The sequence below is a fragment of the Arabidopsis lyrata genome (genome assembly GCF_000004255.2).
Source record: "Arabidopsis lyrata subsp. lyrata unplaced genomic scaffold ARALYscaffold_3, whole genome shotgun sequence".
Taxonomy (NCBI): domain Eukaryota; kingdom Viridiplantae; phylum Streptophyta; class Magnoliopsida; order Brassicales; family Brassicaceae; genus Arabidopsis; species Arabidopsis lyrata.
In genome coordinates, this window is record NW_003302553.1 from 11698453 (window position 1) to 11712126 (window position 13674).

At 35.2% G+C, this 13674-nt stretch overlaps 2 protein-coding genes and 1 long non-coding RNA gene across 5 annotated transcripts; 1 reads left to right on the forward strand and 2 right to left on the reverse strand.

Annotated features, from left to right (window-relative positions):
• Positions 1 to 1688: 1688 nt before the first annotated feature.
• On the reverse strand, positions 1689 to 3849 carry LOC9321705. Of its 2 annotated transcripts, none has more exons than XM_002885593.2 (8): positions 3703 to 3849; positions 3342 to 3629; positions 2925 to 2994; positions 2771 to 2826; positions 2518 to 2593; positions 2365 to 2401; positions 2155 to 2269; positions 1689 to 2056 (listed from the first exon to the last, which is right to left on the reverse strand). In XM_002885593.2, the coding sequence occupies exons 2-8, from the start codon at positions 3620 to 3622 to the stop codon at positions 1819 to 1821; spliced, it is 873 nt and encodes a 290-aa protein (XP_002885639.1). In that variant the 5' UTR covers positions 3623 to 3629; positions 3703 to 3849; the 3' UTR covers positions 1689 to 1818. The 2 variants fall into 2 exon arrangements, with proteins under 2 accessions (XP_002885639.1, XP_020887400.1); XM_021031741.1 differs by having other exon boundaries at positions 3342 to 3636.
• A 163-nt stretch (positions 3850 to 4012) lies between these two features.
• LOC9321706 (DNA mismatch repair protein MSH1, mitochondrial) lies at positions 4013 to 11106 on the reverse strand. The gene is given in 22 exon segments (XM_021031742.1): positions 4013 to 4489; positions 4585 to 5232; positions 5331 to 5630; positions 5764 to 5821; positions 5896 to 6039; positions 6132 to 6388; positions 6522 to 6731; positions 6952 to 7125; positions 7276 to 7343; positions 7446 to 7504; positions 7633 to 7688; positions 7736 to 7885; positions 7984 to 8093; positions 8343 to 8507; positions 8641 to 8726; positions 8863 to 8927; positions 9036 to 9083; positions 9535 to 9654; positions 9807 to 9882; positions 10180 to 10277; positions 10388 to 10529; positions 10885 to 11106. Coding segments are annotated over 22 exon segments (3381 nt in total). The 5' UTR covers positions 10998 to 11106; the 3' UTR covers positions 4013 to 4255.
• Positions 11107 to 11260: 154 nt separating this feature from the next.
• On the forward strand, positions 11261 to 13661 carry LOC9321707. 2 transcript variants are annotated; one of them, XR_002333286.1, is made up of 3 exons: positions 11261 to 11508; positions 12960 to 13279; positions 13491 to 13661. It is a non-coding gene; the product is annotated as an uncharacterized LOC9321707 (long non-coding RNA). The 2 variants fall into 2 exon arrangements; XR_002333285.1 differs by having other exon boundaries at positions 12975 to 13279.
• Positions 13662 to 13674: the final 13 nt, after the last annotated feature.

The window sequence follows — 13674 nt, forward strand, 5'->3', positions numbered from 1 at the left end:
TTATATACAGAATTACATAAATTTATTTTTATTCTACCTTGTATTTAAAATTTACTTCCATTGTAAAACTCAAAATATTTAAAATTTTGAAGTATGGTCATTTTTAATTTTTATTTCATTAAAAGTGGAAGTATATTATTACTACTAATAATATTTTTATAGTTTTTTAATTATTTTAATAAATCATTTATTTTACATAATTCTTTTTTTTTTTATTTAAAATTTCTATTAATTATAAGTAACATAAATATGCACTAAATAAATGTTTAAAGTGTATTTTAATGTAAAATAAATAATGTTGCTTAAATGGATGCTTAGGTAGATGCTTAGATAGATGCTTAGGTGGATAAGATAGATGGAGAGAAGATTCTCCCATTATATATATAGATAAAACTCTAAATATTTAAAGATTTGAAGTATGATCATTTTTAATTTTTATCTATCAAAAGTGGAAGTATATTATTACTACTAATAATATTTTTTCAGTTTTTTTTTATTACTTTAACATCTCATTTATTTTACATAATTCGTTTTTTATTTATTTATTTTTTTATTAATTATAAGTAACATAAATATGCACTAAATAAATATTTAAAGAATTAAAGTGTATTTTAATGTAAAATAAATAATGTTTCTTAAATAGATGCTTAGGTAAATGCTTAGGTAGATGCTTAGGTGGATATTGGATATGCTAGATGGAGAGAAGACTCTCCCATTATATATATACACTTAAAAGAAGTTGATCATGATCCTCTATTTTTGCTAGGCCTAAACATTTATAATGTATTTGACTAGGATTTAACCCGCGGTGTACCGCGGGACAAAATCGTACTTTAAGTATTTTATATAATAATTTATAATTCATTAGATTTTATTTTGTATATAAAAATTTTACTCCGTGGTACATTGTAGGTAGATTTTTAAACTAAAAACTTTAAATTTTAAGTTATATTTGTTTTATTAATATTGTTTGGTTTGTTTAGTGTTTAAAATTATATAATTATATTTTTATTTTTAATTCTAGGATTTTATCCGTTGTATACCTTTCCGTATTAATATCGACCCAAATCCGTCCCACCATATAAAATCCATTTCATTTTTATTTGGAATCGAATGTCAAAAGAAGCAATTGTATGATGATCAAGAAAAAAACTTGTCTTTCTATTTATAGAGATTTTTTATTGATTTTCTCAATTATTAAATTTTAAAAATCAAAAGAAGGAAAGAGTTTTATTTTTGTCCAATAAACTTTTGAATGCTATTTTTGTCCCAAAAACTTGATTTGGGGTTATATGAGATCATTTCTCTTTTCGTAATCACTATAGTGGTTGTCAAAAATTATGTGGATAACTTCTTTTTTTATAAACATTAAATTTTCAAATTTTATATAGTGTATTAGTGTGATTAAATAGTTCTAGAAGTGGTACACTCAATATTCCAAATCTCATATTACAAAATAAAGATTAGATGATCACTAGAACCTACATATTAACATAACGGCTCCTTGATATGCACATATTTCTTCTAGAGTGTTCCTTTCTTTCTACAAATTTATTATCTAATCTTTACTTTATAATATTACATTTGAAAAGTTGCACCTTCATGCATGCATCATTTCCTAATTTTAGAAAAGATATATTTCCTAGTCAATGATATACGGATTCAATTTTTCAAACAATTATTTGTGATATTTCAAAGAAACTTCAATTTCAATTGTCCTTGAAACATGTGGTAATATATAGAGCATTCCTAGGTAACAACATCAACTTGTAATATATATATAGATTCATGAACAATGTTACAAGCATCTAATGAGCTTCAGAGTTCATCGTGCATGCGTTGTTGTAGAGGAATGTTAACAGTTGGAACTGTATTGCCATCAAACTGTTGTCCGAGAGGCATAACATCATCTCCTACACCATTTGCTCCTTTTCCAGCTAATTGAGCTTTAATAGCAGCAGTGGCCATTCTTTGCAGTTTGAGAATTCCGATGCGCTTTGAAACAACGTAAACAACAGCAAAGACAAAGAGAGAAAATCCAACTATGAGGATTATCCTGTTGACAGTGCCACCGGAAACAAGAGTTAGTTATTATTATTATTATTCACCTGAAGAATGATTTGATTAAACAGAGTCTATTCTCTTTTCAAATACCTGTCAATTACATCTTGACGCTGCATTGTCGAAAGTAGATTACGGGTCCTCGACAACAGAGACCTATGACCTTTGTATTCACTCTCGGCTTTTTTAAGTACTCCAGTAGATTCATCTACAAATGTTAACATGGATAATAATAAGTCAGTTTTGTGTTTTAACCTGTTTTCACTAAGCACTTAATTATCTGGCATACTATGAATGACATACCAAAAGCCACGAGAGTGTTTGTACTTCTTTCGACCTCCTGTAATCCAACAAGTCAAGAGAGACTATTTTGATCAGACAATTCAACTTTTGTTTATAAATTAAGAAGCCGAAAATGCAAAGAAGGTGTAAATGCACAATCCCTTCATTTCTGACCTGAACCATCAGCTGCCGTGAACGCCTGAGACTTTCAGTTATGCTTTCAGCATCCGATGTCACGCCAGCATTTGCTCTACAAACAACCAAAAATGTTAGATTCACTGGAAAGTAACACTGAACTCTTTTCGGTGCATGATTCATTTACCAATAAACAAAAGCATAATACAAGTTAAACACTTTCAACAGGAAACGCAATTGAAAGGCTGGGTTTTGTAGGATAGATATAGCAGAGTTTCCAAGAAGTACATACTGCCGTTTACGTCTGAGAACTGTAGACTCTGTTCCACCACCAAGGAGAAGCTCTCTCTACAATCATTGTAAGCCTCTCTTTATACAAAAATTTCAAAGGAGATGGCTGGTAAAAACAGCGGCAGAGAGAGAATGCTTAAGCCATGAGACTTTACCTCTTCTTGAGCTGCTTTCCTCATGTTATCCTTAGCTTGCAAATTAGCACTTCTCAGGTTTACCCTCAAACTGACCACAAACACAATGACAAAACTCAAATTAGTTTTCACCCATTTATCTTTCCCTGAACTCATACACTAACTCTCTCGCTGTACCAGAATTCTAAGTAATGGAGATCAAACTCAAGCTCAAGGAAATACTTTAAAACACTCATATAGCATTGAAAACAGGATCAACGATGACTCAAGTACCCCTAAGCCAAGGTTAAACGCCCACTATATCACATCATTTGTCCTATAGATTGCATTACTCTCAACTGCCTAAAGACGATCATCGTTGTACAAATGCAACGTTCCTTTCTTCTACTTCTGGAATGTTGTAGATTCCACAAACTTATGATTTGAATCAAACAATACCTGTGATATTGATTCTTCCAGGTTTCAAGCAGTGACTGAGTAGATTGCACCTGATCATCTGAAGGAAGCTGAGGCGCGAGAAGATCCAAATTGAATTGTAGAGAATTGAGAAGAGAGAGACCATCCTGAGCCAATCCGTTGAGCCTCTGCAGCGAAATCTTCTCTTCTCCTCTCCTTGATTTACCGTACTCTTGAATCGCCATGATATGTTCGATCGTCTTCTCGTACGCTTCTTCCCATTCTCTCTTCGTCTTCTCCACTTCAACAACAACCTCATCCATGTCTCAACTGCAAACTATATATAAATCATAAAACTGAAGATTTTTAGAACAATTTGAAACACTACAGACACAAAACTTACATTGGAGAACAGTGGAGAAAGAGAGAGAACGAAATCGGATCTCTGTGGACACCGTATTTGACGAAGCAGAGAGTGTTGGAGATCAAAATCGATCGGAGGAGATCTCAAAATTCGATTCTGGGGAAGAAGAAGATGGAGGATGAGAATAAACTAAAACGACGTAGTTTTACGTAAATTTTCCTTTTTAATATCGGAGATAACCACGTCTGTTCTGAATCCGGTTAACTTACAATTGGAGTTAAACCATCAATAAGGCTGGTCCAATGTCCGGTTACTATATATTGTCATATTATGGGTTTAATACATGACATTAGTGCTGAGTTTTGTTAAAAATTAATGTTCTCCAATTACATTAATGTGACGACAATTACACCGACTGACCCAAAATTGGTAATTGCTGCATCCGATTGCCTGAACTGCGTGCCGTTTAACAAAATCTCAAAAAGAAAAACGGCATGCATGCTTAGTAGTAATCTACTCTAGTTCTAGTGGACTAACTGGTGCAATTGTGAAAAGAGAGATGATCAATTACAAACATAGCTAATGTTTCAAACTATGAGATACTGACTACATCTGATGCACTCAAGCTTGAGGACGTTCCGAAATTCCGGTGCTTTCCATCCGCTAGATTAGCCAGAGAGTAGCCTTGTTCATGGAGTTGGTTAATCAGAAGAGTCTCTAGCTGACAAGCCATGCTCTTACCTTGCACCATAAGGTATAAAAAACTTGACCCTTGCAGTCCTTCCTTTGCTCGATGCGAACGTATTCTTCCTTCAAGATCATCCGTCTGCAGTTTCATAAGTAGAATCCTCAGAATCAAATCTTTGGTTTTTCTGTCTATTCTAAGGGAGGTTTTATAATATTGATATGGTAAGTATGTACCTGTCCAATGTACAATCTCTTATCGGGTCTACGCATCACATACACGCATGAAGAACCAACTGTAGATGGAGGTGGAAGCTCTCGAGCACCGATTGAAAGACATTCTAATGCTTCAGGCTCAATCATCTTTTTTCCACAGATTTTAATGATAGCTTTTGCCAAGTCCTTCTCCAAACTTCTCTCAGAACTGACTGGTTTGCGGATCTGCTGGTCATTGTTGGATGAAGTTACGATTTTGTCGGGTTTGACAACTCCAGATGATGCGTCTTTTGCATAGACCGAGAGGTAAAGAGCTTCGGCTCTTTGGATGATTGTCTCGGGAACACCTTCTCTCTTAGCTGTTTCAAACGCAAGACTCTCTCTGCAGACTCCATCTGTCAATTTCCAAGTTGGCTTCGTTTGCCCTTCGACATTTTCGGCTCCCATTGCTTTATATGTGATGTTTTTGGCAGCAAGAGGTAAACTGAAGATTCCATGGAGATGAGTAGATACAATACCCAAACAACCACTTGTGTCAAGACTCTCTACCACACTACCAGCGATACAGGTGCCTTTTGCTGTCTCTGTCCCTCGGCATATCTCGTCTATAAGCACTAGGCTTCTTGAAGTAGCCTGGCTTACGATAGATCGTATTTCCGACATTTCTACCTGATGGCACAGAACCAGTTGAGAGGATATCAAACATAACAATTGAAAAAAAAAAAATCAGTTTGGTGAATTCTAGATTTGTATGCTTATATATATACCTGGAAAGAACTTTTTCCGTCTACAGGGCTGTCATAGGATTTCATGTGAAGCATGATGGAATCAAAGTGAGGGATAGAAGCTGATTCAGCTGGAACCATTAAACCAGAAATTCCAAGTAGAGCAGCTGCGCAAATCGATCTGAGCAAACTTGATTTACCACCACCATTAGGTCCAGTTAGAAGAAACAGTGATTGCATGTCAACGGTATTGTGAACAGCAGTTCCAGAAGATACATCAAACCAATAAGGTGATAGGCCTGTCAGCTTCATTCGACTGGCACCATCTAATGGTTTTGCGCCCTATATTAAAATATATCAAAATAGGTGAGAAAAAACATGAGGTATAAGAATAAGACAGCCCAGCATGTTTCGTAATGTCTTAGAAATTGCATGTATCTGTCTACAAACTTCAACAACTAGCAAGCATAGTTACCTCATCTGTACTGAATCTGACAAGCGTTGGAAAAACCCACTTTCGCCTTCTCCCTTCACTGCAGTTGTGCACAGTACTTAAAATTAAAAATACAGAAATTTCTTAGTGGGGATTGATTAAGAGCAAACTTACCAAGCATGAGCAAATAATGCTTTTGAAATGACCAGAAGCATAGATGCAAAGACAAGAACATTTATTTTTGTTTGCAATTTAACAGATAACTCGCGCAACAGTTCCAACACCCGAGTTTTTGCATTCTCACTAGCTTCATGGTATCTGCAACAAAAGCATAATATGACATCAATATCTACCCAGTATATTATTGAATAAAATATCTAATGGGATGTTCATTAAAATAGGGAAACAACCTGACTAAAGCAGCTTCCACCTTTGGGGTTGTAAACCATTCTTCTCCAACCTTTTTTCCTTTCGAGTCGAAAGCAGGTTTCAGCTGTTTAATTTGGTCTTCCCCTGCAGTACCAGCCCAGATAGATGGTGTAAACCGTTTCCCCTTGAACCAAACAGACTCATGCTCTCTTGCATATGCAATTTCGCCCTTCGGGCCACCAAGTGAAGCAGTGGTGGCCTTAATTCTTGATATAATAGGGAGGAAATCCTCAGCTACCTACACACGAATGTTTTGTTTCTTATGAGTAAGACAAGATCACCAGTACCATTGTATTGAAGTAAAAACAATACCACATACAGGACCATCTATTATCACCTATAGAAATAAGCTTCAATTCTCGATTACTTACAGCTAAAGATAAAGCCTCAGCTGATTTTTCCACTTGAGTGATTTCCTTCTCTATATGAATTCCCTTTACGCGACCACGCCATGAAGACTCCATATCATAAAAGAACTCATTCGGAACATTAGCGCATTTACTAACATTCTGATGACTTTCATTGTCATCTAGAGATATCATTTCACCAATTGTATCAGAAGCCCAATGACATTCGTTGACCTGGCAAGGAAACAAAAACTTGAACTTATACACATACTCATCAGCTGCAGAACCCAGAATTTCATATAACTAGATAGATTAGAAAAAAAATTGCATTCAACTGAAATGCTTCTTCTTGAGCTTGTGTCAAGGGATAGGTAGGTACTGATCATCAAGGAAAACATAACAAAACAAACATGCAAATATAATCTCTAAGTCGTGCTTAGATGCATAAACTTACAAAAGTTTCAAAGTCAATCTTCAAACCAGTAGCCACCCAGGTAGGATCCATCAATAATTTCAGGATTTCCACAAGCTCAGCATGTTTATACATATGTAATACTTCATCAAGAACATTTTTTATTCGGCAGAACTCAATGTAGTTGGCTTCACGTTGCTCTAGAAGCTTCACAAGCTGCAAAAAGGTGTATATAGAAGTTACAAACTGACCATGCATTTCTTAGAGTCAGTAACTGATAGCTGGTAACCCGGAAGTTTTGCATATGCTGCTATAGTCACAAAAGATCACAATGAGCAAGGTAATTCTTAGCAAGTGACTAAAAACCTTAGCAGACGAGAGGCAGGTAAACTCCGGAATTGAGCAAGTTACTATGCTCATGAGCTTGCACGTTTCTGCAAATAACAATGAATTTGCAGGCTGAATGAGTAGCCCTAAATCATAAAGAAATCTACAAGGGAATAAACTAAGAAAATTTTCCACATTGGTCAAATTACCTTGAATTTTCAGAGCAATGTCATAAGCAGGAGGATTTAGAAGAAGATCTCGGACATACCTGAGAGGATAAAGGCATCAAAGGAGGTACCAATTTTCTTTAAAGATATCAGATTTTCTACCCTAAGCTAAGATGATGCTTCGAAGAATATAACCAACTTTCCTTTCTATTTCTTAAAAATTGCTTACAAAGAAGGCAGACCACTGCACGTAGATGGAAGTAACACCTTCAACAAACAAGGCACCTGCAGTACCACATTATATGTATTAGCATGCTTTACCATTCCAAAACTCCTAAACTTCCTACAACTATTCACCAAGAAGAACTATGCCAACCAATTTGTGTAGCCGTTCCAAGATGCAAAGGACGTGGCCGGTTTTTTGAAGGTACATTGACATTTCTAAAGGAAACTTCATCATCAAGACCATAAACATCTTTGACCTGTGAGAAAAAAAGAAGTAAATATTTGATTTTTCACAAAACTGAAATGTCACAAGCAAAATGCAAATTTTACAGCAGCCAAAGTTTGTAGTCATGACCCTTGATAAGAGCTCAGAAAGGGTATCTCCTTCAAACCATTCAAAATTCCTGCCACTGCATTCTCCCCAGAGAAGACCCCCTTCCCCAAACTCTCCCCAGCGGCACGTCCCTGCATACCATAATTTTCAAGAATTGTTATCGTAAAAGACAATAAAGCTCAAAAGCTAATTAAGTTGAAAAATCATGAATAGTATTTTGCTTCTAACAGTCTCCTGACACTTTAAATAGACTGCTAGATCATATGCTGCCACCTGGGCGTACTTATGTTCATGTGATGTTAAAATTGCACACTGTCCACATTTGGCATTATCTTCACAGTTCAGAGGTGCTAATACAATGTAGAGATTGTATACAAAACCTGATGCATTGTGCCTCAACGATGCATGTAAGAATAGATGATGACAGCGACGGGTGCGGAGCTTAGTAACCAAGGCTTCTTCTGTTAGACCATCATCTAGCGAATATGCTTTCATAGTCTCGAAAATAGATATCATGCAATACCCCCTTGCTGAACGAGATATCCCTGTACTTACAGAAAAAATCAAGTCATGTAATACTTACATACAAAAAATGAAGACTTGAAATCTTGAATAGGTTGTAATTACGGCGTAAAATAATATTTCACTGACTAACAACATACCATAAGAAATACTTACCAACAACAGGCATAGGTTCAGGAAAGTCAAGATCGTGGTCAACACCAACAAGCCCATATACATAAGGACTTCCTGGATGTGCATGCCTATATACATACAAGCGTACATGTCAGAAAGATAAATATCAAGGAAAGAAAAGTTTCAACGTGCTTTCCTAGAAAATAGGACAATGCATATTGCTGCTTGCGAAATCAGAAAGTTAGGGATTGTAACTTATTATACCCTGAAATAAATCGACCTTTACGAGAACGCGCTTGTGTTGGCCCCTGAACTTCCTCCACAATGCACTACAGTCACGAACAAAAAACGCAGAAATAGTCATATTATCATGTAGAATTATTCAACATGCTCAAGGGACACAAAAATATGGTAACTGATTTTCTTTTACAACTCACCACTGAATAACCGTTGCGTGTCAGGTCATCCAAAGTCTGTCGAAGATTCTGCAGAAAGAAAGAAAAATTATAAACTGGATTGAGAGCAAGAATTTGTGGGAAGGAAAAAATAGTTGTAGAGAACAAAGGTCTAAAGGGAAGAGTAAGAATGATAAATTGTAGCAGAAAATAAGTTTGGTATCCAGCAAAACGCACCACAACTTGATTTCATGTAAAACGCAACGGCAACTAAAGCAGCTATTTATATAACTTGCCAACTACAACTTTCAGAGACTAAATAGAAACAAACAGATTATACTTTACTGAAGGCAAATATTAAGAAACGGAGATGTTCTGTCTTTATTTGCCCTTCAGAACATTTGGCTGTCCTCTTCATAACCAGTTTTTTTTCAAGACAATACCAGAGACTAATTAGTTTATTTTATTGGAAGAACAAATTATCTTGAATCACATCAATGTCCTTAATGGAGTATGCTTGAATTCAAAAAGGATTGTGTACCACAACTGGGCAGCCAGCCTTTGGAACACTATCTGATCGAAGACCACCAAAAGGATTTAGACCAGCATATTCAACGAGTATACAAGCATCTATTCCAATAGCCTCATAAAAGTCTCCCACCTGGAAAAAAAAACAAATGCAGCAAAATTCTTCTAAGATGAGACATTAAATGCCATCATTCTACTAATTGGACGTAACAAGTATCAAAAAACGCATGGGATTAGAAAAGCAGAAAAAGTTAACTACGAAGAGAATGAGAAAGAGCAACATACTCTGCAGAGCAAAACTTCGCGTGGAAACCTTGACTTAAACTGCAACATCTCCCAGTTGAGGTTTCCATCTTTTAAACTGAAATGAAGAAAATTCAAAATATTGCATAAATGAAAACCACAAAGTAACCATAAACCAATAGGACAACTGGAATGAGAACTAATGGATTCGATTCCTACAGCCTTACAACTTAAAATATGAGGCTCCAAACATCTTTCTGATTCTCAATAAGTCTCCGTCAAGGAAGAAGGTTGAGTCATACTATGATATACATTACTAGCTCCTTGTCATTTCATAACCAAGCTCAAAAATGATTAAAATCTGACATCTAGAAAGTGAGATAAAATCTTCTAATAGTCTCAGAAGAGAACTGACCTTCCATTCCTCAAGCTAGGGTCCAAACCCAGTAAATTGGTGTACATAAGCCTTTCAATAAGCTGAAGAGTAGATGGTTTCTTACATGTCTGCAATCTCTGAGTAGACACAGAATAAAAAAAATAAGTATATCAGTTATACCAATAATATCCAAGAAGACCATCTCAAGACTTGAAAAGTCTTAACAGAATGAAAAAACAAGCTTTACCTCCTTCCACCAAACCAAATGAGAGAGATCTTTGTCAGTGAGAACATCACTTGACGTCTTGACTTTCTTAGAAGCCGTTGTGATTCCTTTTAAAGACTTTCGATCTCTGAGACAGTATATTCCCTCAGAGTACCTTCTATTACTGTCAATACAGTAAATCATATTAAAACAGATTTCTATGGAGAACCTAAATAAATAAGAAAAAAAGTCCAATGAGGAAGAACTAACAAGAACTAAACACACTAATCAAGGAAATTTGAGGTCTAAAGCCAATAAAATCAGAGAAAGTTTGTATGAAATTACAAGAAAAGGAAGAGAAATTTGAACTAATCTTGTCCCCAATCACATAACCAGGGAAAAAAAAAACAAAGTTGAGTATTCAAAAATTACTGGAATTTTTATAGATACAAAATCAAAACTTGCTCTATATTGGAGAGTGGAGATACATAGCGACGCACGCATGAGAAAAGCTTGTAGAAAGGAAACGAAGGGATTACAGTAGAATTGGGGAGGAGGGTTTGAGGGAAGAGTAAGTGCGATATGAGGAGCGGAAGAGGAATCGCCATTTGGGGAATGAAACGACGGCGTTTCTGGTAGCAATCCAATGCATCTCTCTCACAGTCACTCTGAAGTAGAAGAAGATGAAGAAGAAAAGCTTTTCTTCACCTGTCACCTTTTTTCTAGGGCTTCTTTTCCCGCCAGAAGACGACGATATGCTGCAATTCACAATTTCACAGTCCTCTAATGTTGATGACAACAACAACAACAAAAAAACAAAAAAAAAAAAAAAAAATCAGTTTTAGCACTTTTTAATAAATCATTTTTCGAATTTCACAAACTATTTTTAGACAGAAATGAATTTCTAATTGTTTGGGCCAATCTCTATGTATTAAACGGGCTTGATTGTAACTATAAAGTATAAACGGACCGGGTTTCAGGCAATACCCGACCCGGATAAAATAAAAGTTCCCTTGTCTTGTCTTGTTGCTGTGTTCTTCTTCTTCATTGTTTCACTAGCAGCTCTTTGAGAAATCGGGAAACAAAGAACTCGCTGCTTTCAATGACAATCAAACAGACTACACAATCTGCAGATGATTCAAACCCCGTGAGATTCCAACGAGGTAAGCCCTCTAAACCCCATGAAAAAAGCTAAAAAGATTTCTTTTCTTGTGAGTGACTGCTGCTTTTGACGTCTTTCTTTGAAAAACCATTTTTCTTACTTAAAAGACTTATCATCATCACTTACTTACACACAGAACAGAGCATTGATCATATGTTTTTTTAGTGTTCTTCCTTATAATTTGCACTTCTTTTATGTGTTTTGCTCCAGATATTGGGAAACAAAGACTCTTGAGAATCATTATAAAGGCTATTGCTTTCTTTTCTTTTTTGTTTGACATTTGTTATCTGATACTGTGTAATTGCTTCCTTTTTTTGTTCGACGAAATCATGTGAATTCTCTCTCTTGCAAGTGTTAGAATTCAGAAATAATTGTTGTATGTTAATGAGAATTCAGAAACAAAGCTTGTTGTTATTCATATAGTCACAACTAGTGTGATTAGGAGTCCAGTTTCAGGTTATCTTTTAGTTTTGTTATTCTTGTAAGTCATACTAGATTTTAACCCGCGGTACACCGCGGGATGATTTAATTTTAAAGTTAGTATAAAAATATTTTGTAAATTGTATCTCCTTATAACATATTTATTTATATTATAGTTTACAATTGTTATTAAGTAACGGTATACCACGAGTCCACGAGATAATTATTAATAAACTCAGGATTTAACCCGTATTAAAGCGGCATATAAATATTGATTCAAATTCGTCCGCAATATAAATCATTTCCGAAATATAACCCGTTCCGTAATTTCTTAACCCGTCCTGTGATTTGTATTAAAAAAAATAAGGATTAAATCCGTATTGAAGCGGCGGATTAATGATATTTTAATTTTATTATTGTTGATTCAAAAACCCGTCCCGCCAAACCCATCCCGCCAAAAAACTTATTTATTTTATTAATGTTCTTATTTATGATATGATTCTGAATCATTGTCTAAATATTTTAATCGATGTAGAACGTTGAACACACATTTTCGTCAATTGGATAATATATGTCCGTTTTTTAAAATTTCGAATCACAGTATATGCAGAAAAAAATTGATTTTTTTTTTTACTTTATGTATTATATGATGATTGAAAACAGTTAAAAACAAATCAAACAAAGATGATAGGAGAATCATAATTATAAATCTTAATCAAATCTTCTAAAAATCTAAATTATTAAATATGGAATATCCGGTGTATGAGTTGAGTTAAATATAACCCGACCCAACAAATTTTTTGTGAATGAATTTTTAAAATGGATCGGATATCCGATATACCCGAAAGCTTTTTTACCCATCCGTCACAAAAAGTGCTACGATTATACTAGTATAGATTATAGCTTATGAGATACCATATTATAGCATGACCCATAAGCTTTGACATAGCTCTCTGTCATTCCCAGTTTTGTGTTTTAACTTATTTAGATTTGCGGCTGCCTTGACCTTTCTTAGCGTTGTGTATAACTTAGCTTGAATCCTAGCAGCTACTACTCAGTGGCGGAGACGATTTCCCACAGGATGAAAAGGAGAAATGTTGGGAGAACGCAATGGTTGTCGATGGAATGAACAAAGACAGATGGTGCCTAGATGTCCAAGGAAATCTGGTTTGCAAGCCTTTACACAGAGGCTCTCTTGGAGCACATTGCTTCCAGTTTCATGCAATTGACAAAGACAAGGAACTCACAGCTGAAAACTGTCAGATTCTGTGTGCTGCTGCAGCCCGAGGATTGAAGCCGGACTCTTCTTTTACTCAAGAAGATTTTAAGCTGGTTGAAATAGCTCTCTACGGGTAATTTGAATAGGCTTTTCTGTGGTTAAGCTTTAGATTCAATACTAGATTGATCATGTTCTTGGTATATATATGACACCGTTTCTTTTTATACATATGAGTTGTTTCTAGATTGATTTATGTTCACACACGGTTCTTCTTGGCATGATTTGTAGTTCTGTTAATGTTTTATGAACAAGTTAACTAATGTTTAGCAATTGATGTTTTGCAGTGGAAGCAGTGTCGACAAGTGAATGACGATATAGATCCAGAAGCTAGAATAATTTGTGTTTTTATGACTTTTAGCCTTAGCTAATCTATGTTGTATGTAACTTTAGCCTTATCTAATCCTATGTTGTAGTGCGTGGAGCCTAAACATCATTATAAAATGAATATTGTCTAATTCATTTCTAAAA

What these genes read in the sequence shown, in the direction of transcription:
- LOC9321705 (XM_002885593.2), bottom strand. Translation starts at nt 3,622, where the DNA reads ATGGATGAGGTTGTTGTTGAAGTGGAGAAGACGAAGAGAGAATGGGAA. An exon ending in TGGAAGAATCAATATCACAG is followed by an intron (nt 2,995 to 3,341) that starts GTATTGTTTGAT and finishes GTTTGTGGTCAG; the next exon opens with TTTGAGGGTAAACCTGAGAA. An exon ending in CGTCAAGATGTAATTGACAG is followed by an intron (nt 2,057 to 2,154) that starts GTATTTGAAAAG and finishes CACTGTCAACAG; the next exon opens with GATAATCCTCATAGTTGGAT.